The sequence below is a fragment of the Triticum urartu genome, chromosome 3, assembly GCF_003073215.2.
Source record: "Triticum urartu cultivar G1812 chromosome 3, Tu2.1, whole genome shotgun sequence".
NCBI classification, from domain to species: Eukaryota; Viridiplantae; Streptophyta; class Magnoliopsida; order Poales; family Poaceae; genus Triticum; species Triticum urartu.
In genome coordinates, this window is record NC_053024.1 from 13,305,976 (window position 1) to 13,332,608 (window position 26,633).

General features: G+C 44.0%; 2 protein-coding genes across 2 annotated transcripts; one reads left to right on the top strand and one right to left on the bottom strand.

Moving 5' to 3' along the window:
- Positions 1-1,354: 1,354 nt before the first annotated feature.
- Positions 1,355-3,144, bottom strand: LOC125547656 (expansin-A24-like). Its single transcript, XM_048711466.1, has 3 exons — positions 2,927-3,144; positions 2,075-2,399; positions 1,355-1,976 (listed from the first exon to the last, which is right to left on the bottom strand). The coding sequence occupies exons 1-3, from the start codon at positions 3,084-3,086 to the stop codon at positions 1,667-1,669; spliced, it is 795 nt and encodes a 264-aa protein (XP_048567423.1). The 5' UTR covers positions 3,087-3,144; the 3' UTR covers positions 1,355-1,666.
- An 18,013-nt stretch (positions 3,145-21,157) lies between these two features.
- Positions 21,158-22,442, top strand: LOC125547657 (expansin-A24-like). Its single transcript, XM_048711467.1, has 3 exons — positions 21,158-21,402; positions 21,521-21,845; positions 21,919-22,442. Exons 1-3 carry the CDS (start codon positions 21,243-21,245, stop codon positions 22,226-22,228), a joined length of 795 nt encoding a protein of 264 aa, XP_048567424.1. The 5' UTR covers positions 21,158-21,242; the 3' UTR covers positions 22,229-22,442.
- Positions 22,443-26,633: the final 4,191 nt, after the last annotated feature.

The window sequence follows — 26,633 nt, forward strand, 5'->3', positions numbered from 1 at the left end:
CCTCGTCAAACTTATTATATGGAATCGGTTAGAGATCCTCTAAGTCTAGTATAACGTCTACGTTGTTCTCACCTCTTGAAACATTTTCCACCCGTCTTCCAGAGTAAGGGGAGAACTTGCTGAGAGCTACTCACGAACCACATTTGATGTGTCTAGTGCCACTGATCCTCGTGTAGGTTGAGGTCGAGGTCCAGCGTTGAATTCCCGGGAAGGATCCATGCATGCACAAACAACTAATGATCTCAAATATCTCCTATCAACGTCTCTGCATATAGAGGCTCTTGTTTTTTTACATGATGTTTGTTATTCTTGACGACTCGGCTGGCTCATCCTGTTATTATAGTAGCATGCATGTTGCTTCTAGCTCGATCGGTTGGTAATAAAGGGAAATCCTGGTAATAAGGGCTGGGCCCATCAGGTTAGTATAGTACTCTTTGAAGACGGTCTTCAGAAGCAAGTAGTAGACATTCAGTGGGCCGGCCGACCCAGACTAGATGGCTGAGGCCGGGCTAGGAGTAGAACGATGTTCTTCTATTTTTAACGGTGTATACCATATAAACATACCAACACATTGACAATTTTTTTCTACTAAATGCATCATATAATTCATATTTTAATAATACTCAAAAGGTTGAATGAATTTGATCTTACATACACCATACGAATTACACAATGAGTATCAAGAAATTCTCACATAAAATAGGACCAGTGCTACAAGCACTGTCCCACTAAGCATCACAATTTCCATTTTACGCAATGCATAGTTATCAGGAAACTGTCCCTAGCCCCGGTAGATTAATTGGTCCACACACATTGTTCATTTGAAATAAGAGTTTCTAGGAAATGTTTGCCCAAAGTGCCACCCCGGCACAACACTGTTGTAGATAAAGCGTTTGACCATCAATGTTGGTTAGTCTAAAGGAAAGCATCATGCAAGTGAAGTTCGGGAACGAGTGCCAGCCGGCGCCCAGGAATCAGAGCTCTTGACACCCGTTCACTTCTTTGGGCGTTGAGTCGGCTGGTCTATCAGGTTAGTATAGTAGCAGCCACCTTGTAGACCTATCGGTCGGTAATAAGAACTGATAATTACCTTTGAATTGAGGTGGAGGGGTGAGCTAGAATTACAAAAAGAAATACTTATTGTTACAAGGTCTTCTATAAAGCTTCAACTTATAAAATAGGTCCAGAAAGGACTTGAAGGATAAAGTTTTGCATCAACAATTTGCATTATTCAAACCATACTAATTAACAGTCAAAGACAAGCGATTATTTTATTTTTTCCTCAGCTCTTGTTTGCATGTCTGGACAAAATAACTGTATATGTCATGTAGCAGTACATAATTTCTGGTTTATACATGGATTATTTTATGTTCTCCTATGCAAATGGCGTACCACTATGTAGACAGCAAGACAATGACATAATGTGTTTACAGAATGCATCACATGATTGATTTTGAAGAATATGAAATCAATAAATTTAATTGGATCTATATACAGCTTACCAATTACACAAATGAGTATGAACAAATTGAATGGTAACATTAGACCAGTGCTATAAGTAGCATACACATTAACCACCATAACTTGCATTTCATCGCAATGCAGTGTAATGATCACAAATCGGTCACTTGCCCTGGTAAGTTAATTGGTCGGCAGACATTGCTCACTAGAATTGCAACTTGCTAGCAAATGATTGCCCAAAGTTCCATCCCTTCGGCACAACGTTGTTGAACACAAGCGTGTGTCCATCAGTGTTGGTTAGTCTAAAGGAGAGCATCTTGCCGGTGAGGTTTGCCAGCGAGTGCCAGTTAGCGCCCCAATTGCGTGCCATGGGCATCCAGTCGTTGGAATCAGAGCTCTTGATATCCATGGACTTGATCGAGCCTGCTGCACCAACGTTGCTCACAAGCACAAGATTGAAGTAATCATGACCATTGATTCTGAACCTGACGCCACCCCGCTTAACACATGGAACTCTGCATGTGTATGGCAGTGGCATGGAGAAAAGTTAAAGTTATATGTTGCTACGATGACTTTGGACTAAATTTTAAACTTATAAGAGGCGCATGTATACCTCTGGTACATGACGGGGATGATGCCACCTCTATAAACACCGATCTTCTCCCATGCCGGCTGGGCCATGTCGAAGTGTGGCCGTGGCGGGTTGCACCAGCCTCCGTTGTCATTGGGGAGGGCGTCGTTGGGTGGGCAAAAGTTCGTGGCAGTGACAGTCACCGTCACGCCGGGCTTGCAAAACAACGGGTCCGCTCGCTTCCGGTCGCATGCGATCTTGTAGCACTGCCCGCACGCGGCGCCGTCATTGAACAACACAGTGCTCAGAGCCGCCGTGCGCGTCCCGTAGCCTTCAGAGAAGAGGTTGCCGTACCCGCACGCGCCCCCTGCAATACATAGAACACATCGCAAGTGTTAGTGCAGAGAAGAACAAGATGAACCGGGCATGCACGCACTAGATTGATGTAGAGGCGTGAGTGCTGGAATTTTGTCTATTTTGGGCCTAGCCCAATAGTAGTTTCAGAAATTGCTAATAAATTCTAGAGGTTCACACAACCCATTTGTGCAAGGCAAGAGGTGAAACAAAAATTTAGTCCCACATTGCTAGTTGAGTGGGAGTTGGACCTCCTTATAAGGGAGGTTCTCTCCCCACTTGTACGAGCATGAGAACAAGAGGGATATCCACGCGCGCTCTTGTTAAAGGTTCTGCCACAGTTCCTTGTTCTAATCCTTGTCCTACACATGTTAGGTTCTACTTCATATATGCAGAGGCTATTTACCTTCTCTCTGTCAGAGCGCATGACTTGTTTTATCTCTTCTATATTAGTCATGCTTTATCTAGTATTTCTGTTAATAAAATCATTTGGTAAATTGCTCATATATCCAACAGTGAGTTGAATGATTAGTTGATTACCCATTGTATCGGAGGCGTCAGCACCGCCGTAGAACGTCGCATGCGCCTTCTGCCAGACGAAGGGTTGCGGGGATGTCGTGCTCGGATTGTCCGCGGCCACAGAGAGCACACAGCCGATCGCCGCCAGCAGCACCCCTGCAGCAACTCGAGCTAGAGCCATATCTGCCGCTAGCTGCGTCTGGCTTGAAGTATCTATGGATGCGTTTGCTCGTGTGTGATTTATTGCTGACGGTTGTGAGTGATCTGACGATCGTTTGTGTATATATAGTCCTCCCATGCGGTCGATTTGTGCGTACGTCGCTAGAGGATTCAGCAAGGCCACCCTGATTGGATGAATGAAGCATGTAGCGTGCAAAGGTGCCTGGCCGTGCAGCGGAGCCAATGCTTGCATGCCAATCAAGAGATATATGTATAGTATGCACGTAGGCGCAGACCCGTCCCTTGAATCGTACGACGAGTGTTCATGTCCTGCATCTGGTCCTCAACGTCGGCGGCGCACATAGGGTGTGATGATTAGGTCGTGAAGAAATCTTGAGTTGTCAGTAAGGCACATCGATAGATGCTTTCAATCCGTCCATTTTCATGCATGGTCATGAAGTAATGTTCGTCGGCTTGATCATGCGATCATTCTTTGGCCGTTAAACCAGGCTAATCCTCAAGTTGCCCAAACGTGTACGTGGGCAACGTTTTCCGTTAGCAATTTATCGGTTTCACCATATCTTTTCGTGTTTGTTTGTTTCTCACTTTCCACTTTTTCTTCTGGTTTCCTTCTTGGAGTTTTGTTTCTATTCCTAGGGAGCAACAAACCAACGCTTATGCTTTGGGGCTCCCGCAAGGATCTTTTTTTTTTGTCCTCAGAGCACGTGAAGTGGTGCGTCCAGTCGCAGTAATTTATCGCGTGTTGGGCACTCTTTCCGAGTTTTTTTTACCTGTGTCTCCCAGGGGCGGATCCAGAACAAAATGTCCCGGTGTCCACATGTATACAAGGATAGATACCAAACAATAGTATGCACTCCATTCCTTTATATATGAGTTTTTAGAAAAATATATCAATATCCACATTACGAAATTCATATCATTTGATCCTTCAAGAAGATAGTTTCGTATTTTATCTATTAGGTTTTGTAGATGTTGTTATTTTATTTTATAATTTTGGTCAATCATTTAAATGGTTGGCTTGCACGGAAATCAATACACCTTATATTCAGGAACGAAGAATAACACACCCAACAACACAAATTATATGGCAGTGAGATTTCTTACAAAAATGAACTGGTTCATGTGATGGGCAAGCTATATCATCTTGTGCTGAGGACATTATTTTTTTAAGAAACATTTCCATAAATTCTCATGTTAATAATTATTATTGTGTTAACAAAAATGTATGAGTTACATTATTTGTGTTTGCATATGCAAGAATAGAAACAATAAACAAAACATATTTTTTTGGTCAGAAATAAACAGAACATATTGATTGAACAATACGATTAGGGAGTTAAACTTACTCAACATTGTGATTTGCCGTTCTTGCTGAAATAATCCTCCCATGGTTAGATGTGAATCGCAGCGAGTTGTTCTCAATTATAATACCTTTAAATTTTAAAACCCTAGCCATACAATTAAAAAAGAGAAATTTGAGAAATTAAAATTCCTACACACAGTTGAGATTTCAGATTTGAGAGAGATCGGCAATTACCAAGTGCAGAGTTGAGAGGTACCTGGAATTTCCAACAATCTCTCGGTGGGCGATGTAGAGGCAGCCGGCTAGCGATGCTTGAACGTTTCAATGGACAACCAAGACGAACCAGCGACTGGCCGCGCGACTGGCAGCGCGGCGGCGGAGAAGGGCCGAGGACGGAGAAGCCGAACGGATGAGCAACAGAATAGGCGCACGCATAGACGTATTGGGGATTAATTAATTAGATTGATAGCTTTTTCTCAACAGGCGCACGTACAGGGATCGATTAATCAATCGATCTGGAGTGGGCATTTACCTAGATGGGCTGCTATGCCTGGTTTGCGTTCGTGTATCGGTGGGCTGGCCGGTGTCCAGGTCAAAAAGTTACCGGTGTCCAGCCCAAAAATCTGTACCATGCATAAGGTGAATACGAGTTTTACCCGGTGCCAATGACACCGGAAGAGACAACGTGCCTCCGCCCCTGGTGTCTCCGCAAGAAACACATATTTGCTTTCACGGGAAGCACAACTAATGCTTCCATCAAAAGCAAGCACAACTGTGCTTCTTGAAAGGGAAAAGCACAACCTATGCTTGTACGAGAAATATAGTGCTTCCGTGAGAACCACAGCATGTGGTTCCCTGGGAAAAGAGAAAATCACATGTGCTTCTAGAAAAAAAGTGAAAACCACAACCGTGCTTTTGGGCTCCCTTTTTTCTTTTAGTTTTCTTGGCATTCTTTTTTTCGGTTGCCAGTTTTTTCTGGTTTTTGTGTTTGGATTTTTTTGGTATTCGTTTCTTCCTATTTCCAAATTTTTTTCTTCTAGTTTCTTGGGTTTTCGTGAAAAAAAATTCATTGAAATCTATTAACATGCGATTTAGTTTCAACCATCTCCGTGTAATATGCAATGCTGGAAATGATTTGGTATAAATGCATGATTAAAAAGATAAAACATTTTGAATAAATGAATCAACAAAAAAGAAGAACTCTCAGGTTGTGACAAGTGGCACATGCAATGCATCCACTTGCCAGCACCTAAAGAGGTGGGGAATGACCTTTGAAAAGGGTAACCCTTAACTAGTGATTTCGTTTTTTCTAACGATATTAAAAATATACATTTTCAAAGATATTATAAGTAAAAAATTAATGTTATTTGGCCAGATTGGGACGGCCCATATAGGGGAAGGTGTGTGTGTGGAGGTTTGCCCAACAGCACTTATTTGAAGCACAAATGGTCGAGCAAACGCATAGAGCGCTCGCTCCCTGGGCTGGCCCAATTCAGTGCATCCTGAAGCACTTCGTCCTGAGTGATTGTCTTTCCTCAGTTTAATATTTTATGGCTTTATAATTGGTTTTTCATACATTTTTTTATTTATCTTAAGATTTAATTGCTAAACTAGTTTTATCAATATTTAAAATATTTTTCAAAGATTATATTATTGTGCCACTTTGGGGCGGCCCATATAAGGAGCTGTAAACATTTGTTCACCTATATGTCCAACTATTAAGGGTTGTGCGCGCAGGCGAACAAGCCAGCGCGCCACTTTGGACTGGCCCATTTGCAGAGCTCGACGCGCCCTGTTTTTTTCTTTATTTTTCTTTTTTATTTTAATCTTATTTCAAATACTTATGGATTAAGAAAACGTTCAAAAATTCCAAAAATGTGAATTTTGAAAAACATGTTAAAGAAATCATAAAATGTTCACGTATAAAAAAATGTGCTTTTCCAAAAAAATGTTCATATACTTCTAGTAAACTTTATGAGTTTCAAAAAAACTGGGAATTAGAAAAATGTTCACCAAGTTTTTAAAAATGCTCGCGCTTTCATAAAAGATCACAATCTGATAAAAATATTCACGAAAACAGAAAAACAATTGTGTGTTCAGAACATGTTCACAATTTTTCAAAACTTGTTCAAAAATGTTTCCTGATCAAATTTATTTTTCCAATTTTAAAAATTGTTTGAAAATCTCAAAAAATATTAACTGATTAAATTTTTTTGCTGTAAAACATATTCATGGGTTTCAATAAGATGTTAAATTTTTTAAAAAAATGCTGCGAATTTAATAAAAATATTCATGATTTCAAAAAAAATCCATGGATTTAAAATATGTTTATGATATCCAAAAAATTTCACTATTTATGGAAATGTTCAAAAAAATTAAGTTTTTTCGCAAAATATAAAAAATGGGAAATTAAAAAATTAAAGAAAAAGAAACGAATAAAGAAAATGAAAAAGGAAAGAAAAAGGAAAAAAGAAAAAAGGAAAATGAAAAAGGAGAAAAAACCGAATGAAAAGGCAAGAAAATAACCCGGTTTGGGACGGTTCTAGAACTTTCCCAAACTGGAAACGAGCTATGTTGGGTTGGCCCAAATGTAGGTAGCGTGGGGTGCGCGCGCGGTCGCTAACCAGTGACTAGCGCGCCAAATACGATCCCCGCGGGAGCACCTATCTGGTGCTGATATGGTCGAGCAAATGTATAGATGGGTCGCTCCCTGGCAAGCCTAATTCGGTGCATCTTGGAGCGCTTCATCCTGAGTAATTTTCATTCACCAGATTACTATTGTAACTTCTTCCAGTTGGTTTTTAACCGATTATGGGATTTATTTTGATTGATTTAAAAATATAATAATCTAAGATTCAAAACGAATAGGTTTACATATTTTTTTTTAAAATGTTTAGGAATATTAAAAAAATCATATATTACAAGAGATGTTCACGAATTATAGCATATTAACATATTTTCAAATTTAAAATTTTATTAATTTATAAAAATGGTTGTGATTGGTACATGACTTAAGACCCCCGCCCATTTCTTCCCATCTTGTTTGAATGGGCGAAAAATTCATCGCAAATGTTTGTGCAAGAGAGACCCAAATCTTCGTTACCGTTCGAGCAGCCATGGCCCATGTCCTTCTCTACTCAATCGCTGGCCAATCTCACTCCGAGATTAAGAATCCATTGCCTCCCTTCCAATCTTTGAACCTAGTGTTTACGTATTTTTATGAATTAGCAATTGTATGCAATGGGTCGTTGAAGTAGTTTTGGGGCAAAGGATAGGGGGAGACTCGTCGAAGGGGTTTAGGGATAAGGGATAGGGGCAGAAGACTCGTTGAAGGAGTTTAGGGGCAAGTGATAGGGGGAGAAGACTCGTCGAAGGGGTTTAATTTAGGGTTAGGGTGAAATGGTGTAGAGTTGTCGAAGACGAGCCTTCTTTGTTAGGGGTTTAGGGGCCATAGGTCTACATCACTATTCGATATGTGTGTTCCTTTTGTAAGAGATGTTCTAGGAGGAAGGATCATGCCTGTTGTCATTGGAAGTTATCCTTGTTCTTGTCCTCCTCTGAGACCTTGGTAAAGCAGGGAGGAAGTGGAAGCACAACCATCACCCACGGTGGCTAATAACAATGAGTGATCAATGTCCATCATATATACAACAACTAGAGAGATGGGAGATATTCTAAGATGAAGGATGCCGACTGTTGTCATAGGGGGAGTCACTGCTCCTCGTCTCATTGTTTGAGACTTTGGTAATGCAAGAAGGGGGGAGTAACGACCATCATCGATAGTCGAAATGCTAAAGAGGGAGCGCCCACCATATATAACACCGCTTGAGAGATGAGAGTTATTCAAGGGAGCCTCGGCGGACTGAAATTAAACCCACATGCTGAACAAGCGAGCCTTCTAGGTTAGGAGTTTAGGGCAAGGATGAGCGACCTTTTTTTTATGACAATCAAACAGAAGAAAATTATGCTTTATTGTTCGATACCTATGTTATATTTCCTTCGGACACAATTTTTGTAAATGACTTCTTAGGTGTTAGCATAGACCACGAGGACATGGCATTGCTTGATGCTTCCCTTCACTTTAGAGTTGATTCCCTGGCCGAGGAGGCGGATCACATGGCGCATGTCATGGACCAACATATGTCAGTGAGGACTACTTGGCCATGCTAGTTCAAGCAAACCCACAACTCCTTGTTGAGCACCATGCAGTCTACGAGTTCCTCAAGGACGAGCGGAAGACCGAGGGAATTTGCCAGATTCTGGTTTGCCTCTATGCCGAGCAGCAAAAGTTTTTCGACAAGCTCGACAAGAAAGAAGCGCCTTCTAAGGTTAGCAATGATCCGATCCCGTCAAGTTCGCCGATTATCCACTGGGGAGATGCCCACCTAGTCTGACTCCAGGATCATCGGCTTAACTGACTGCCAGTGTGAGTGGATCTCCATTCTTGGAGTAGCCTGGCTAGACAGTTTGATGTGGATGTAGTGAATGTAGCTACTATGTTGAATTAGAGTTGAACTTGAGTAGACCTTGTGATGCTTATGGGTATATGAATCATTGATGCGTACGTTGCTTATGTTCCATGTGTTCTTCTACCCTTTGTGTTGCTTCTCCTGCTTATCAAATCTTGTCCTTCCGTCCTGGTGAAGTGATGTATAGTGTACATTGGGAGGTGCACAAGACTGTATGATTCGTGACAGACATGTTAAGAACAGGTGTCCGAACATCTCATTTCAAGGGTTTAAGACTAGGCAGGAGGGAGATGATGCTTACTCCAAGACCATGCTCAGAGCAAAGAGTAATGTTGGAGTAGGCAAGGGTGCTGGTCAGATCGGGTTTGGTGGGTTAAAAACTTGATAATCTTCATCCAATTTGTCGTCATTGTGGTGTTGATGTTATCATTTCCACGGTTAGTACATCTGGGCGAATATTACTTCTTCTCTATAAGACATGACCAACAACATGATCTGATGAAATTCTTTGTTGTGATTCTTTGTAGATGCTCCGGCAAATATGAACAATATGAGGAGGTATATCTAGAGCTCATGTCCACGGAGACCATTTTCTACTCCAAGAGTGTGTGGTGCTTGTTGTTTATGAACTTCGTCTCTTACTTATTCTTATTTCTGAACTTGGAACTCATGCTTGCTTGTGAACATTTGCTAGTATATGGACCTGTATGGTTGTTTATCATGAAATTGGAACTCGTGGTTGGTTGTGACTCATGCGTTTAGTTGTGAACTTGTTATATATTGCTAAGTCCTAAGCGGTGCTATATGTACATGTTGCTTATATTGCTTGCTGGACATTTACTATTGGATATGTATATGTGATGTATGAATTGCAGGGTTGTCCCAATAGAAAAACAATTATGGGATATAAGGCAGTATCGAACTCGGTTTACACATTTAAACCAAGCATACCTCTCGGCTTACTAGACACGTGTTAGTTCCTGACTAAACAGAATTGCCAGTGCATGTAGAAGACGAGAGGGCACCTCGGCTTACATGTAACCTACTCCCTCCGTCCGCCAAAGAGTGTGCATCTGGCACTTTGGAGACAAATTAAGCATTTTTGCATAAAACCCCTTACTCTCCTCATTTAAGTAGCTGGCAGCGGCTGTGTTGCTTTGATTATAGTGTGCAGTTAATGTAAACAAGCAAAAAGGAATCCAAATACTAGAAATGGCTTCCTGCCAGCAAGTGTACTCCAACTTTCACTGTTCCCTCCAACGGCTATAGTACTAGTAAAACAACAAAGGTACTTGGCGCCACAAAAATTAGAAGGGAGACCAATGGTCTAATCCCAGCTACAAAGCCAGCTTACATGGACCAAATAGTAGACCACACACACACTAGCCATGGCCATCGACTTGAACTTAGCAGCACCAGATGAGCGAGAGGAAGAAGATGGCAGGTTGCGTGATCTCAATTGGCAACCTGTACAGGAAGAAGATGAAGCTGCCTTGGATGAGCAAGCTGTACAAGAAGAAGATGGACTTTGGGTTAAAATTATTTATCCAACTGTTTATTTAGTATGCACAAAATTGATCTTTTCATATCCAACATCTAGCATCTGTAACTTCAAAGACCGGGACTTATTGTTCGTTCGTCAACATCATACAAATTATGCAACCGAAAATTGTAACGACACTGTCATCTACCAACCATAGTACGAATCGAAGATTGCATCAGCCAACCTACTTGATAAGATTGCAATGATATGCAGCCACACTTAGATTGCATCCAGCCAACTACTTTTCATACTTGACAAGATTAAACTGATTTGCATCTGGCCAGACTAAAGCTGGACTAATTGACAAGATAACCGTTGTATTGCAACGGATCATGCAAGCCTCAACGTTAGAGACCAAGACTTGATTATTCATTCACGGAGTACAGCTTGCATCGCAAACTTACAGAGCTACTGGTACTCACGGATTAGTAGAATTGCTTGTCTTCTCCACGACGTCCTGGTCAGCCCCAAGACCAGCTTGCCCGGCATCTGCCGGTGCGCCGTTTTGCCCAGCACTTGCCGCCGGGCCGTCCTGCCTAGCCGCATGAGCCGCTCCACCGCAGGGTACAGTGCCTACGTGCCCGACACCGGCTTCACCGCCAACCCCTGCTCCATCTACCAGCTCTAGGTACCTGAAAATTTTTGCTCCGACGCCGCTCCGCCGAACCCGATTGGTCTTCGAGGGCGGACGGGGACGGAACCTGGCTGCCAGAGCACGGCGAGGGCCTCCAGATCCAGATCCGCCGCGGTCGCGTGTTCCGCCGCCAGCCGTCGCGACGGCCTTGACTTGCTGGCCATCGCCGGCTTCTTCTCCTCCGCCGCCTTCCATGGATGCGGTTTGATGCACACCCTACCGGCAGCTTATATGGACCGGCTGCCATTAATCTCTGCATCACCAGCAATGGCGTTGGATTGGATGATTGACTCTCTGTGATTGTATAAGGGTTAGATATAAGCCGTGCTCGTGTACTAACACACTCATCTTATAGATGGGCACGCGGTTGCTTCGGGTGGGAAATAAAGCCGAGCAGGGCACGACCTACTTTTAAGCCATGCATGGACGCAGGTTCTCAGCTTATCCTGAAATACCGGTATGATGTAAGCCGAACATATTAAGTCGTGTGCCACACTTAGCTTAGTAGCCCAGGTTAAAACTGCCTTCACTGAACTCGGCTTATTAGTATTTTCTCTCTAGAGATTGGACTAGAGGAGACCTGGGTAATTTTGCAACTTGAACACCGGAATTGCTTCACACACGATACAGCATGAACGATCTGCAAAGATGCGTTCTCTATGCATCAGCTAAAAAAAAACCAATCGCCTCCTGCGTGCACGGACTCGGTGGAGCTGCCACATGGGATAATCCATGAGTCGGCTGCTGGGTTGTCGTGTGTGTAGCAACGCTGTAATTAAAAACTGGACACTATATAATAGATATGTGTGCATGGTCAGTGTGATTCCTACACCAGTTTTTTAGCACAATTTTGCACACTGGCTATCTTTTCATAGTATCACAGCCATTCTGCCAGTATATAGAATAGGCTCGAAAATAGATATACATGAGATAGAATTCGCAGAATAAGCTGCATGAATCTTCCACTCAGCAAAGTTATCACCTCATAACCAGATACCACTTAGACTTTCCAAGTTCAACAACTCAAAAGACGAAGAAGCAAAGAGCAACCACTAAGCAATTAACTACTACTACTTGAATTACACATTATCAAACATTTCAGGGTGGGAATTACTTCTTTTCTTCGCATGTTTGGCTAAGGTAATTCGCATCTAATATAACGATCTCTGATACTTTTATTGCTACCCTGCTGATATCCGCAACCTCGGAAGCAAAAAGGCCTTCTCATGACCAAACTGCAGTTGCATGCTGCTACCCATGCAAACAAAATTTATTACAAGAATGTTCACCACTCAGAAATGAACTAGCAAAATACCATCCAGCAGCACTAACCCAGCATTTTCCTATTACATCAGCAACAGCTAGAGGCACTGTGGCAGGAACTCAAACACCAAAACAGAAGGAACTTCACTGAAACAACTATCTTACCAGAAAGTCTGATATCTTGAGACTCGACATGTATATCCTGGAACCAAAACAGTGAAACCAGCCAAAAATCGACAAGGCGACAGTATCCAGAACAGGGTCTTTCCTCCTCACCATCCTCGTCCCCGTCCTTGCCATGGCCCTCGTCCTCGTCCTACTTCTCCTCTTCCTCCTCTTCCTCCTCGTCGAGACGTATCAGCAGCAGCAACGTTAGCAGGGGCAACAGGAGCAGCAGTAGCTGGGGCAACAGAAGCAGCAGGAGAGGTGGCAACAGCAGCAGCAGCAATAGCGGGGGCAACAGAAGCAGCAATAGTGGTGGTAACAGCAGCAGCAGTAGAGGTGGCAACAGCAGCAGCAATAGAATTTTTAGTACAAGGTGTTCCTTGAAGATCAGCAGTCATGAGGCCCTTCCCTTGAAGACAGGATCTGCTGAGAATGGTGGCTCTGAGCATGATACCGTTTCCATCATCAGAAATCTTTCCCTTGGGAATTATTAAATCGTACACTGCGGGCAGTCCATCAGAGAGAGAAGAGCTTCTTATGAGGCAATTTGTACTTTCACAAGAGCTGGTGGTTAAGCAGTCGTATTCCATATTACATTTGAACTTGGGTTCCATAACTATTGGAGGTTGGACGCAGAGGACTGAGATGGCATGTCCAAAAGGCTCTGATGCCATGCTGAGCAAGAAAAAGTAGCCGGTGCATCGCAGAACATGTAAGCCTGGTTGTAGGCGAAGAGACACCGTGCGGGAGTCTGGGAGAGTTGTTGACGAACACTTGTGTTGGGTAATGAAATGGTCCAGGAGCACCTTTGTTGATCCAGCGAAGCCACAACCAGACTGTGGGCAGAAGCATGGGACATACCGGCACGCCTTCTTGTGTTCTTCTTTCTTGTAGTAGGTGACCACCTCCGCACATCCATACTTGTCATTGGAGCAAGCAACTTTGGCTTCTTGGACGACATGTTCCATCCCAAAGCAGCGCTTGAAGGAAGTTTTGATAGAGCACACCGGACATTTCTTGTCCAGCTTCACACAGCAAGGCGAGCATATAAAATGCCCCACCGGAGCACTGTGGAAAAGAAAGGATCCTCGTCAGAACAAATCTTGCCAGGAAGAAAGAACTGAAACACTACACGACAACATGATAGGTTAGTACCACACATTTCTATGTCAGTTACCATAGCTATCATGTAACATAACAAACACATTTTGTCAAGTAGCACCCATCCAATGATTGATTTATCAAAGCTCTTCTTTTATCTTGAGCAGTATCGTAAGTGAAATAGAAGTTCAAGTTTAAAGACAAGTCAACATGTACATTCATAGCTATGGTGAATTTACCTGGAATATCGGAGGCCTGAGGGGCTCATAGCAGATGGGGCAGTCAAGGGTCTCCACCCCCATGGTGACCTTCAGCTTCTTTGTGCTGCTCTCTCCCTCTCGCTTCGCTTCAACTTTTCTATTGCTAGCATTAGTATTACTACCATCCATCGCCAACAACATTCCAAGGTACCCTCACTAGCTTGCGAACTCAACCAAGATACGAAACGTTTGCCTGTTCACAAGATACATAGATAAAAGTCATGCAACTGACAAAGTGATAGGCGTTAAGCTAGAAAGGCAAATTATTTTGGGCAGAATAGCAAAGGAAAAGCAGCAGAACAAGTAAACATTTACAAACAGACTAATAAACCAAAGGGTTCAGGACTACAATTTAACACATTTGTTGGTTTTTCCTGTTTTCAGAGAAAATAGTACTTGAGCTGATTTTCCCTAACAGGTCAACAATGCATATGCAAGTAATCTGACAGAGAAGCAGTAAAAGAAGAAATTTATTCCGGTTAAAAGTTTCCGTTGGCATAGCATAGCAGTGTGACTCTGGCGATGGAGGCATGTCCCTCATCGAGAGGGATACAGCCGTACCTGAACTACCTGGTTGCCTCGGGGCCTATCAACTACAAGACCTAGTCACCATGGCCAGCCTCGAGGTAGTCGTTTCACAACTTCAAACATCAGAATTCAAATTCAAATGTATTTTTTCGAACATAGAAATGGCATATCCGCTGTTCACATTGTTGCTTAAGTTAAGCAACACCGGGCATCGCCTTCCCCTATGAACTGAATTAGTACAATAAGAAGAAGGAATGCAATGCATAGTTTCATCAGTGCATCTTTTGTAATTATGAAACTACATAATTTCTATGTTTCGTAAACATTTATTTGGGCAGAACAGCAAAGGAAACAAGCTAGAAAGGCAGTTATTTTGGGCAGAATAACAAAGGGAGCAAGCTAGAAAGGCAATTATTTTGGGCAGAGTAGCAAAGGAAAAGTAGCAGAACAAGTAAACATTTACAAACAGCCAAATAAACCAATGGGTTCAGGACTACAATTTAACACATTTGTTGGTTTTTCTTGTTTTCAGAGAAAATAGTACTTGAGCAGATTATCCTTAACAGGTCAACAATGCATATGCAGGTAATCCGACAGAGAAGCAGTAAAAGAAGAAATTTATTCCGGTTAAAAGTTTGCATTGGCATGGCGTAGCAGTGTGACTCCGGCGATGGAGGCATGTCCCGCATCGAGAGGGATACAGCCGTACCTGAGGTACCTGGTCTCTTCGGGGCCTATCCACTACAAGCAGGGGCGTACCCACGTTAGGCCAAGGGGTGTCACAGGACACCGGGTAGAAAAATGTTTAACCTTTACATACATAGCCCATATACGGCTGGGACACCCCGTAGTTTCATTACCTGGACACCGGTACAACAAGCCGGCCCATTCAACAACTACGGGCGGCGCGATGCAGCAGCCAGGGCGGCAGCTAAATCGATCAACCACCTCTAAAAAAAGAGCTAAATCGATCGACCAGGCTCTCATCTAATTATTTCTCAGAAAAAGGCTCTCATGTACTAATTCTTAAAAAAAGGCTCTCATCTAAAACAAACAATTTATCAACAAAAAAAAATGTAAACCAACAAAAAATGTCAAACGCCTCTCCATGTCACTCTAAATAAAATCAATCCATCGTTGGCTCGGCACTCAGGTCGCCTTACTCACTTTGAAGCTGCCGTCCCCAGATCGTGTCGATTGGCCGAAGCAGCGGATGAAATATAAGGTCAAATCATAAGAAGTATGGACCCCAATGCGCCGTGTTTCTTCTAGATTGTAATTCTTATTCGTAAAAATGCAAGAGCGGTCAATATATGATGAAAATGTTCATCGATTTTAAATATAATGTTCTAGAATCATATGCATTAATATACACTTTTATTTAATATGGTATGCCTGTTCTATTGTACATGGGACACCGGGTAATTTTTGCCCTGCATCCGCCCCTGACTACAAGACCTAGTCACCACTCACCATGGCCGTCTCGAGGTCATCGTCTCACAATTTCAAACACCAGAATTCAAATTCACATATATTTTTCAAACATATAAATGGCATGTCCGCTGTTCACATTGTTGCTTAAGTTAAGCAACACTGGGCATGGCCTTCGCCTATGAACTGAATTAGTGCAATACAAGAAGAAGGGGATGCAATGCACATTTTCTTCAGTGCATCTTTTGTGTACTGTTATAAAACTATAGAAATTAAATGCAGCAGAGTATGGTGGCAGATATTTTGATTGTTTTGCAGGGTGTCGGTGCTGCCCAAAGCAGATGAGATCTAACTGCCAAGGCCATGCTGGATGAACAATACTCTGCTGGAGTAGTAGTAGTGCTGTAACAGACAAGAAATAGGCGACTGGGCGCCGAAGGCCTCTGGTGGTAGGCGAATGGGATCCGGTGGCCAGAGTGCTAGGTCAGGGGGAGGCGATCTGCAACGGGCGGCGGGGGAGCTCTGGCTTCCGTGCGCGGGGGTGGCAGGTGCTGGCGGAGACGGCAGGCTCCCGTGCGCGGTGGAAAGCAGAGGCAGGCGGAGGTGCTTCAGCGTCCGGTGAAGCAGGGGATAGCGGCGGGAGGAGGGCGGAGGCGGCCGGCGCCGCGCCGAGGGAGGGGGTGTTGAGGGGCGGGAGCGGCGAAATTTCCCATGTGTGGAGGACCCGTGGAAAGGGGTGATTTTTAGGGCAACCTTAACTGATCCTTTAAAAAAGTTTAATTCCTTAGAAATGTTTATTTTGAGAAGTTAATCACCTCTAGCCGATCTCGTAGTCGAGTTTTTTTTAACACATTACAGACGCAAGCGCTCATATAAACGTGCATACACTCATCCCTATGAACGCACACATGCACACCCTACCCCTATGAGCACTTCCGAGAGACTGGGCCGACATATCATCTTAAGATTTTACGAAGTCACCGTAGACGCCTCGTAGTCGACGGGGGCATCTTCTCCCGCTGAAAGCGTATTGTCGAAATCCTGAAATAAATTCACTATCCACCTAATCATTCCAACCAAGTATTTTAACTACTTAAAATTCTGAGGAGTTAAACTTAAAAAATTTGGGCCACTTTCTCATTTTTAACAAGACGCCACAAGTTTTCATGAAGAAAAATCATTTCCTCTGCCCGTATGACGCCTCCTCTTCGCGTCTGCCGTTGTTAGACCCATGCCACAGGCCACCCTCGTCCTGGTGACCGAGAAAATAGAAACTCCCCCTCCCAACCACCCCGCACCTTCGGCCACCCTCATTGGCACTGGAATCCTGGTGATGGCGACGAATTTTGTGACCTTCTCGGAGCGGCACAGGCGACAATGGAGATTGGCGAGCTCACGCTCGAGGGTTTCAATGTGTTGCCCCATGGCCTCCATGGATGTGCAGATGTGTGTGTACTGGCGCAACATTGCATCTTGTTGGAGGATGTCGATGAGCGTCATGCTAGGGGGCATGCCCTGCAGTCAAGGGGATGTTCAGGTCAGGGCCTAAGCTGTCCACCATCGCAGGTCAGACCGGGGAGGTAGTTGAGGCCTCTGGGACGCGATGTGAGGCCAACTCCAACGGGCCAATCCAAACGGACGGATTTTTTTTTGCATTTTGTCTGTTTGGTTAGCGAAACGGAGGCATCCGACCACATAGCTGCCCTCCCGGGGTCGCAGCACCCAACAGGACGGCCCATTTGGCCTGCCCCATCTATTTTTTCTTCTTCCAATAATCAATATTTGACATCTTATCATCAAACATAGCATATATATTTAGCAAAATATAGCACCTTTTGCATAGTATTATATGCCATGCCTGCATACAACATTGCGCCAAAAGAATCCCATGAGTCTCACGCGTGCCCATAGTTCATGAAAAACAAACAATATAATCAAGCATCTCGCTCCGTCATGAGCTTTTGCTTCCCCTCAAACCAAGCTCTTTCTGGGGTCATCTTGTTCAAGCCAACCCCCATGATCTCCACTTCCTTGGTGTCCGTGGCGGTCAACGTTGTTGACATGTGCGGCGATTCCAGTAGCCTGGGCAAGCAGGCCACCGACGAACCCGTGCGGGTTGCAATAGCAGCGGTGGCGAGAAGGACCGGTTCATGGTACCCTGGCATGAGTAGGGGTGGGTGTTTGGTTTATATGGTTAATTCATTTGGCTTAGTAGGGTTTCTAGAGATTTGGTTTATGTAAAATAACAACCGAAATAATCACACTAAAAATTGCCACCGAACCTTATTAAACGAAATTTATTGGTTCAGTTTGTTTGGTTAACCGCAAAACCGAAATATGTGTGCACCATCAAAAGCAGCGTATCATCTAACGTTTTGTTAAACTCTGTACAGGCATAGCCACCAATCCATCTAAAAAAATGTAGTTGCCAATTAGTATTTGCATGCAATCGAGATCCTATAAATCGTGCTTGTGCTTGCTTGAATCTATGTACAATTGCACACTAGCTAGCTAGAGACTTAGACTAATCAGCTAGCCTGTTGTGCTTGCGCAGGAGAGAAATGAGAGTACCAGACTCACAATTCGGTTACTTCAGTACGGTTTTTGTCAACTGAAAATCAACTTTGAAAAGAACAACAAATTGTGTCTATTTTTTAAACCGAACTGAATAACCAAAAACCGATTAAGCCTATATTTCGGTTAACGGTTCAATTCGGTTTTGGTTTGAAAGTGCTCACTCCTAAGCATGAGGAGTGTGCACTAGTAGAAAAAGAGTCATTTGTCCCGGTTCATAAGGCCCATCTGTCCCGGTTAGGGAACTGGGACTAAAGGGTCGTTACTAATGGCTAGGCCTTTAGTCTCGGTTCTTACACGAACCGGGACAGATGGGCCTCCACGTGGCCGGTAATGCGAGCCCAGGCAGGTGGCCCTTTAGTTCTGGTTGGTGGCACCAACCGGGACCAATAGGCATCCACGCGTCAGCTGTTAAGGGGTTAGGATTTTTGTTCTTTTTTCTGAAAGGGGGGTAGATTTGGGGTTTTTGTATGGTTAATTAAGGTGTTTCATATATTGTGTTAGGTAGCTAATTAATTAATAAAGAGAAGTGTCCTCTCTTATCTCCGTGCTTGGTGGACGCTACATACTGTATGTATAGAGAGGTCCTTGACACGCTAGCTAGTAAGAAAATGAAGGAAACCATTAAGTACAGAAGTTCGTCATGCATACCGAGAGAAGTGATCGACCCCTCCTTCTCCGAGAAATTGGTCGAACAACAAGTTCTCGTATTATCTATCGGACGCTACTGGCTACATACATGTACAATATATAAGATCTCTTACAATCACCTAGCATCTGAAATCAAGTTCCACATGGTATTCTCCGGCTTTATGGATGACGTGGTCAAGAAAGAATCTCACTAATTCCTCTTGAATGCTTTCGTGCAATCTTCTGGTAGGAATTCGCCCTATAGTGAGTCGTATTACAATTCACTGGCCGTCGTTTTACAACGTCGTGACTGGGAAAACCCTGGCGTTACCCAACTTAATCGCCTTGCAGCACATCCCCCTTTCGCCAGCTGGCGTAGCTTATCTTTGCAAGTCGCGTTGTAGATGAACTCGCACACGTAGTGTCCATAGTAATCATTCCCTTGTTCATGTCACAAGCACTTTACGAGAAATAGATGTCAATCAAACTGATAATGAAGCATTATAAATGGCTTTGCTTTCACCGGATCTACCTTCTCCTCCGGAGGTGGATGTCTCTTTGCTTTCATCCCTTCAAAGAAGTCCTTCAATTCTTTTTCCACGATCTTCTTGTTTTCTTCCACGGTCCTCGCGGAAGCACTATGTTTCTCGTACACGCATAGGTTGTGTTTTTCCCTTTAAGAAGCACAATTGTGATTCTCGTGGAAGCACAAACTGTGCTTCTGACGGAAGCATTGGTTGTGCTTGTCGTGGAAGTAAACATGTGCTTCTTCCGGAGACACTGGCTGTGCTTCTTGCAGAAGCAAATTTGTGCTTCCACGAGAAACATAATGGTACCTACCTTTTGTTACTACGACACCCTGTAGATGGATGTCAATAAAGTTGTTCTTCCAAAAGATGGATCGACACGTGCCCCAACAGCCTCTACCTAACCGCCTACGCGCCTGCCACCTGTTGGTAGACTCCTGAGAAGCAGGTGCGGCGAAGCAGTGGAGGGATCTTGGGCTTGCCGGCCTTGAGCTTGCTAGCGACGTGGAGAAACACAATGCCAGGAAAGGTAGCTTCCTGGCAGCCTGGGTCTTGATCTTGAGATGATCTTCTCTGCCCGGAGATCTTCTTTACAGTATTATTTACCATGACTTGTGCATCTTGGGATAGATCTACCTTCTGCCATGTCCTTCCCGGCACAGAAGCTGCATCTTGCCGGTGCGTAGTCAGGGGTATGAACACGCATTGTTCAGTACACCGATAAGGAGCTCTTTTTTTAAAGAAGCATGGCTATGTTTTGTCAAAAATGAAACAAATTTTTCTCCAAAACCAAGGAGAACCAGGCAAAAACTGAAATGCCAAAAACCCCCATCTAAAATCCAAAAACGCATGCAAAAAACTCAGAGGGGGCACCCAGCACATGATACGTGATGGCGTCCGGATGCATTATTTGACGCGCTCTAAGGCCAAAAAAAATTGATTCTTAGGGGAGCCCCAAAGGATGACCTTTGGTTAGTTGCTCCTTAGAAACAGAAACCAAACTCGAATGGGGAAACCATAACAAAAATTGAAAAGGGAGAAACAACAAACATGAAAAGGTATGGTGAAACAGATAATTGCTAACCGGAAACGTGCCCCCTACACGTTTGGGCAACTTGCATAATATAGGATTAGCCTGGTTTAATGTCCACAGAATGATCCACCCAGCAACTTGCAAAATATAGGATTAGCCTGGTTTAACGTCCACAGAATGATCCACCGGCACCAAAGCAACGTCAAGTTACTTCGCAAGACCAAACCGACGAAGATTTCTTCACGACCGTGCATAAGAATGGACGGATACGGATTGAAAGCATCTGTCGATGTGCCTTACTGACAACTCAAGGTTTCTTCACGACCTAATTATCACACGCCGACGTTGAGGACCAGATGCAGGACATGAACACTTGTCGTACGATTCAAGGGACGGGTCTGCGCCTACATGCATACTATACATATATCTCTTGATTGCCACACAAGCCATGGCTTGGCTGCACGGCCAGGCACTTTTGCACGCTAGGTGCTTCATTGAACCAATCAGGGTGGCCTTGCTTAATCCTCTAGCGACGTACGTACGAATTGACCGCAGTGAAGACTATATAAACAAACGATCGTCAGATCACCACAGCAGCTCACAACCGTCAGCAACAGATCAATATAGACACACTGAACAAACGCTTCCATTAATTTAGGCCACAAGTTCATCAAACTTCAAGAGCTAGCGGCCGATATGGCTCCAGCTCGATTTGTTGCAGGCATGCTGCTGGCGGCGATCGGCTGTGTGCTCTCTGTGGCCGCGGACAACCCGACCACGCCATCCCCGCAACCCTTCGTCTGGCAGAAGGCGCATGCAACGTTCTACGGCGGCGCTGACGCCTCTGACACAATGGGTAATCAACTAATCATTCAACTCACGCCTGTACATCTATCTACTGCGTGCATGCCCGGTCGATCTTGTTCTTCTGTGTATTAACACTTGCGATGGGTTCTATATATTGCATATTGCAGGTGGCGCATGCGGGTATGGTAACCTCTTCTCTGAAGGGTACGGGACACGCACGGCGGCTCTGAGCACCGTGTTGTTCAATGACGGCGCCGCATGCGGGCAGTGCTACAAGATCGCATGCGACCGAAAGCGCGCGGATCCCTTGTTTTGCAAGCCTGGTGTGACGGTCACCGTCACGGCCACAAACTTCTGCCCGCCCAACGATGCCCTCCCCAATGACAACGGCGGCTGGTGCAACCCACCGCGGCCGCATTTCGACATGGCCCAGCCGGCCTGGGAGAAGATTGGTGTTTATAAAGGTGGCATCATCCCCATCATGTACCAGAGGTATATATGCTTCTTACAAGTTCAAAAGTTAGTTCAGAGTCATCATAGCCACATAACTGCCATACACATGCAGAGTTCCGTGCATGAAGCGGGGTGGCGTGAGGTTCGTAATCAATGGTCACGAGTACTTCAATCTTGTGCTTGTGAGCAATGTTGCTGCAGCTGGCTCGATCAAGTCCATGGATGTCAAGACCTCTGATTCCGACGAGTGGATGCCTATGGCACGCAATTGGGGTGCTAACTGGCACTCGCTTGCGAACCTCACCGGCAAGATGCTCTCCTTCAGACTAACCAACAGTGATGGACACACACTTGTGTTCAATGATGTTGTGCCAAAGGGATGGAACTTTGGGCAATCATTTGCTAGCAAATTGCAATTCTAGTGAGAAATGTCTGCCAAGTGATGGATTTGTGGTAATTATGCTGCGTAAAATGCAAGTTGTGTAATTTTGTGTTGCTTGTATCACTGATTTAATTTTACAATTCAATTTGTTCATACTCACTGTGTAATTCGTCTGGTGTATCTAAGATCATGTTCATTCCATCAATTGTGTATTCTTCAAATTAACTTCTATGATGCATTCTGTGAATAGATTATGTCATTCTAGTGCTATGCATAGTAACTCACGCTTATAAGAAAGAAACACTATTCGAATCGAAACTCAAGTTTGTGTTGTTGAATGGTCGCAAGTTGGGCAAAACTGCACAACTGAAAATTCTAAGAAATGAGTTGTTGATTCTAGTGCCAACAATGTGTTCTAAGGGCGTCTGGTTATGAATAACATGACTATGAACACGATTAATACGGTAGACATCAGTACGGCATGGCTCATCCAAAAACTTGAGAGGCATAGATGCATGGGATAGAAGGGAGAGGCCAACCTCCATGAGTCCATGGCGTCAGCGAGGCAATGCTCGATGGACTCTTGCACACATGCGGTAGCCGACTCGGCGTGTTTCCCCTTCTCTCGCGCGCTAGTGTGCACCTCAAGTAACTAGCTTCCACTCCGCTTCCTTTTTCAAAATCCTTTCTAGCTGCCGCCCGGGAAGCGTTACGCTTGGGCCTGACACTCTGGCCACTCGTCGTACACTACTGGAACCCTCCCTATGTACAGGGCATAGCACTTCTTCGCCATCGATGGTCTATGTCTCTCTCAGAGATGCATCATCATCAGGCGAATTCAAAGAGAATATGCAACATAATATACTTGAGCAACACCAAGAGAAAGTGTTAGTAAATAGAAGCAACAAATAGTAAACACAATTAACAATATTCATTGCACCCAAACTAATTAATTAGAGCGCTACGCCGGTTGAGGAGGACCGTTTAAACTTGAAAGTTTTGTCATATAGAAATTCAAAGTTTTGTCGATTACATAAAGTACATGTTCAACCGACACATCATCATTGTCATCGTCAATCACTAGAATTTCCATCCTACCATATCTGGGAGTATACACCATAGCGTCATGAAAGGTGTCATGTCCAGACGTTGTAGGCCTGTGCGACTTCAGACGTCGGCCCGCAATACAAGGCCATTGTGGAACATCCCATTTTCTTCGACGACGCCTTTCATGATGATTGTTGCAATGTCCTGCTGGATGCAAAATCTTCTAACTTGGTGATAACAAGTGTACATATTTCAACCTTGAATGCCTTCAGATTAGTTATGCTCTTTCACAACAGCAAGAAGATTGCACATAAAGCAACTACCTGGACGCAAGGGAAGAAAGCAAGGAGAGGAGGAGAGCAATACCTCGGTTGCCGTCAGCAGCCGGGTCCTCGGTGGCAACCGATCAAAATTTCCTCCGGTCCCCATCCTATACCACCAAACCTCTGTCGGCTCCGGATTCGGCGACAGACCATGAACCAAAACCTGCATAGATGTGAGAGCCATGGGACTAAACCCACCATGAAGGAGGATCAAGAAGCATCCATCGTAGATCTCGAGGCGCCGAATCTAACGACCCGGGGTAGTCAGCGACGGCCGGCGGCGTTCAAGCACAAGACCCAGAATAGGATCCGATTTGAACCCGACAGCACCCGCGACCACTGATCTTCCCCACCACGCCGCGAGCAGGCAGCCACAGCCGCACCGCGCACGACGTCGCCAAAAAACCCGCCCGCCGCGCCGCCCGACCCCATGCTAGCTAGGCGCCCCGCCTGATAGGGCTTCCCCGCGCCAACCGTGACGAACAAGGGGGAGAGACGCCCCGCCGCCGCCCAGCCGCCCAAGCTTTTCCCGGCAGCGCTACGGACGACGGTGAGGAGAGGTGGAGGTGGAGGAGGGCCGAAATGACGTCGGCTAGGGTTCCCCCTGGTCGCCACGGGGGAGACACAAGGGGGACGAGGGGCCCGAAACATGGGGAGATGCGACGGGAGTAGAGCACTTGCGTGGAGCTGGGCTGAAATCACTAGCTTCTCGATTACACTTATATTAGGTAAACGAAGGTACACATCAACTCGCCAGCTTCTCTACACGCATCGACACTGGCGGGAGGCAGCAGGACGGATCGTCAATAAGGTTATTGAGTTTGGTTGGAAGTATAAACATACATGTGGATGCGCTCTTGGGGGGGGGGGGGGGGGGGGGGGGGGGGGGCAGTTGGCGTTGGTCAGCGTTAGCGTCAGCCACTTGGCATTCGGGAATCACCTTCTTCTTCTGCTCCAGGCTGCCACACAAACACGGGAGAGTATCCTGTGATACCAGGACAACGGTGTTCCTATGATACGGGCTTCCGGGCCGTTGGATCCAAGATCCAACGGTATTTAAGGACCTGTCGTAGCTGATGTACTTGTGCGCATTTTTTGGACTTCCTGAGGACATTTTGCAAAAATGTTCATTATCTCATGGGAGCCCTTGGATCTGAGATTCAACGAGCGGGCTCGTACGGGAGCACCTGAGCTTAGGTGCTCCCGGAGCACCAGATATTTTCCCGCACACACACTCAATGAAGTTACATCACCAGCAAAAGCGCCAAAGCGAAAAGAAATTTAAACATCAAGACAAGATGAAATCTAAGTGGTCACAAAGTTCAAGAAAAATATATAACCTGCCATCATCCTGCAAACCATCAGTCTCACCATAAATTGCAATCTTTCCCTCCAATTTAACAAGCGATGTAGTCAGTCAGGTATAAGACATTGTCTAGACTCTGGACAGTGTGAAATTCCAATCTTTCACTACACATATACTTGCTTGGTGTTCGTCAGCGTCAGGTATAAAAAACAATTCCAGTGCACAAGACATTGGACTAAGGTAAAACAAATCAAGCAAGACCTCCCGACGTGCCGAGACCCCAATAGGAGCCGCGCGTATCTCGTTATCAGACTACGGTTGGATAAGTCAGCCTATGAGTAAAATCAGTCTTCGAGTTGCCCCGCGGTGAACCCGTAGTTTGCCCGTTTTAAACCAACACCATCAGCATTGGCCCACCTGCTTATGTGAAATTAAGAATCCGCACGGACGTGACATCCTATGCTAATTATTTATTTATTAGTATTATTATGTTGGCAAATTGTAGAACCAAAGAAGTAGCATTGTTATTATGATTAAAGAAGAAGAAAATGAAATAAGTACCAATTCAAATTAATGAACTTTTCTAAAAAAATAAATTAGTTGTTTTGGTATTACCCTTTAAGAAAAAAAGAAAAGTGAAAAAAGGTAAAACAAGATCAAAATAAGAAGGTTTTCTACGGAAGAATGATCAGTGGCATTGGTATTACTCTTTAAGAAGAAATAAAATGAAAAACAAATTCTAAAATAAGCAATGATAAAATTTCCACACAATATACACAAAAATATGCTCTTTAAAAAATATGCAAGAATAAGCATATAACAATGGTTTTTTTGCAAAAAAAATGTTACTAAGGATGAATGAATTATTGGCATTGGCATTAGCTTTCAAGAAGAAAGGAAATAAAATAATAACTAGATAAAATATCAAAACAATGAAGTTTTATAAGGAACAATGAATTAGTGGCATGTTATTTTACTTTAAAAAAAATAAGTAATAATAAAAGCACATGACTTTTTCACTGAAATTATATTTTATATAGTATGCAAAGATTAATCACATAGCAGTGCAATTTTCACATATATTTTGTATTATTTGCGAATATACATTTACACTCACCCAACATCCCCAAAATACCCACACAAGCGGACTAATAAAGGAAAAGAATGAACAAAAGCAAAAACACACAAAAACATTAAAAATAATCGGATAGAGGGGAGGGCTGAGTCACAGTGGTAATGGGCTTTAGCCCATTAATGAATTGACTGACCCAAATATATACCCAGTAAAAAGAACGAGCCCCAAAACAGGAAGGAAAAAGGAAGTACGAATCTGAAAGCAGAAATGAACGGACAAAAAATGACTGACAAAAAAAAAATCTCTTTTCAAGCACCTGGCATATAGCTAAATTGTTTCGACTATTATCCGAAAATAACTTCTTTGTTTTCGATTGACACAACAACGTTGCATTCCCACAGTTTGCTTTTCACTCAAACTTTTAAATAACTAGCAAGATGCCCGTGCGTTGCACAGAACATCGTATACGAGTAGTTTATCTTGTGAGAGAAAAGGATGAACAGATTAATGCCACTACATGCCGTATAGACAGATATGAGTATCTTTTTGCCAAATTGACATAGTTTTCTTCCTATCCGTCAGATATAAATCGGACGGCCTATATTGCAGGATGGCAAGCATACCATCATCACCAACTCTGTTTTTTTATAAAAGTAGAGATGTACAGATTGGTGCCACTACATGCTGTATAGAC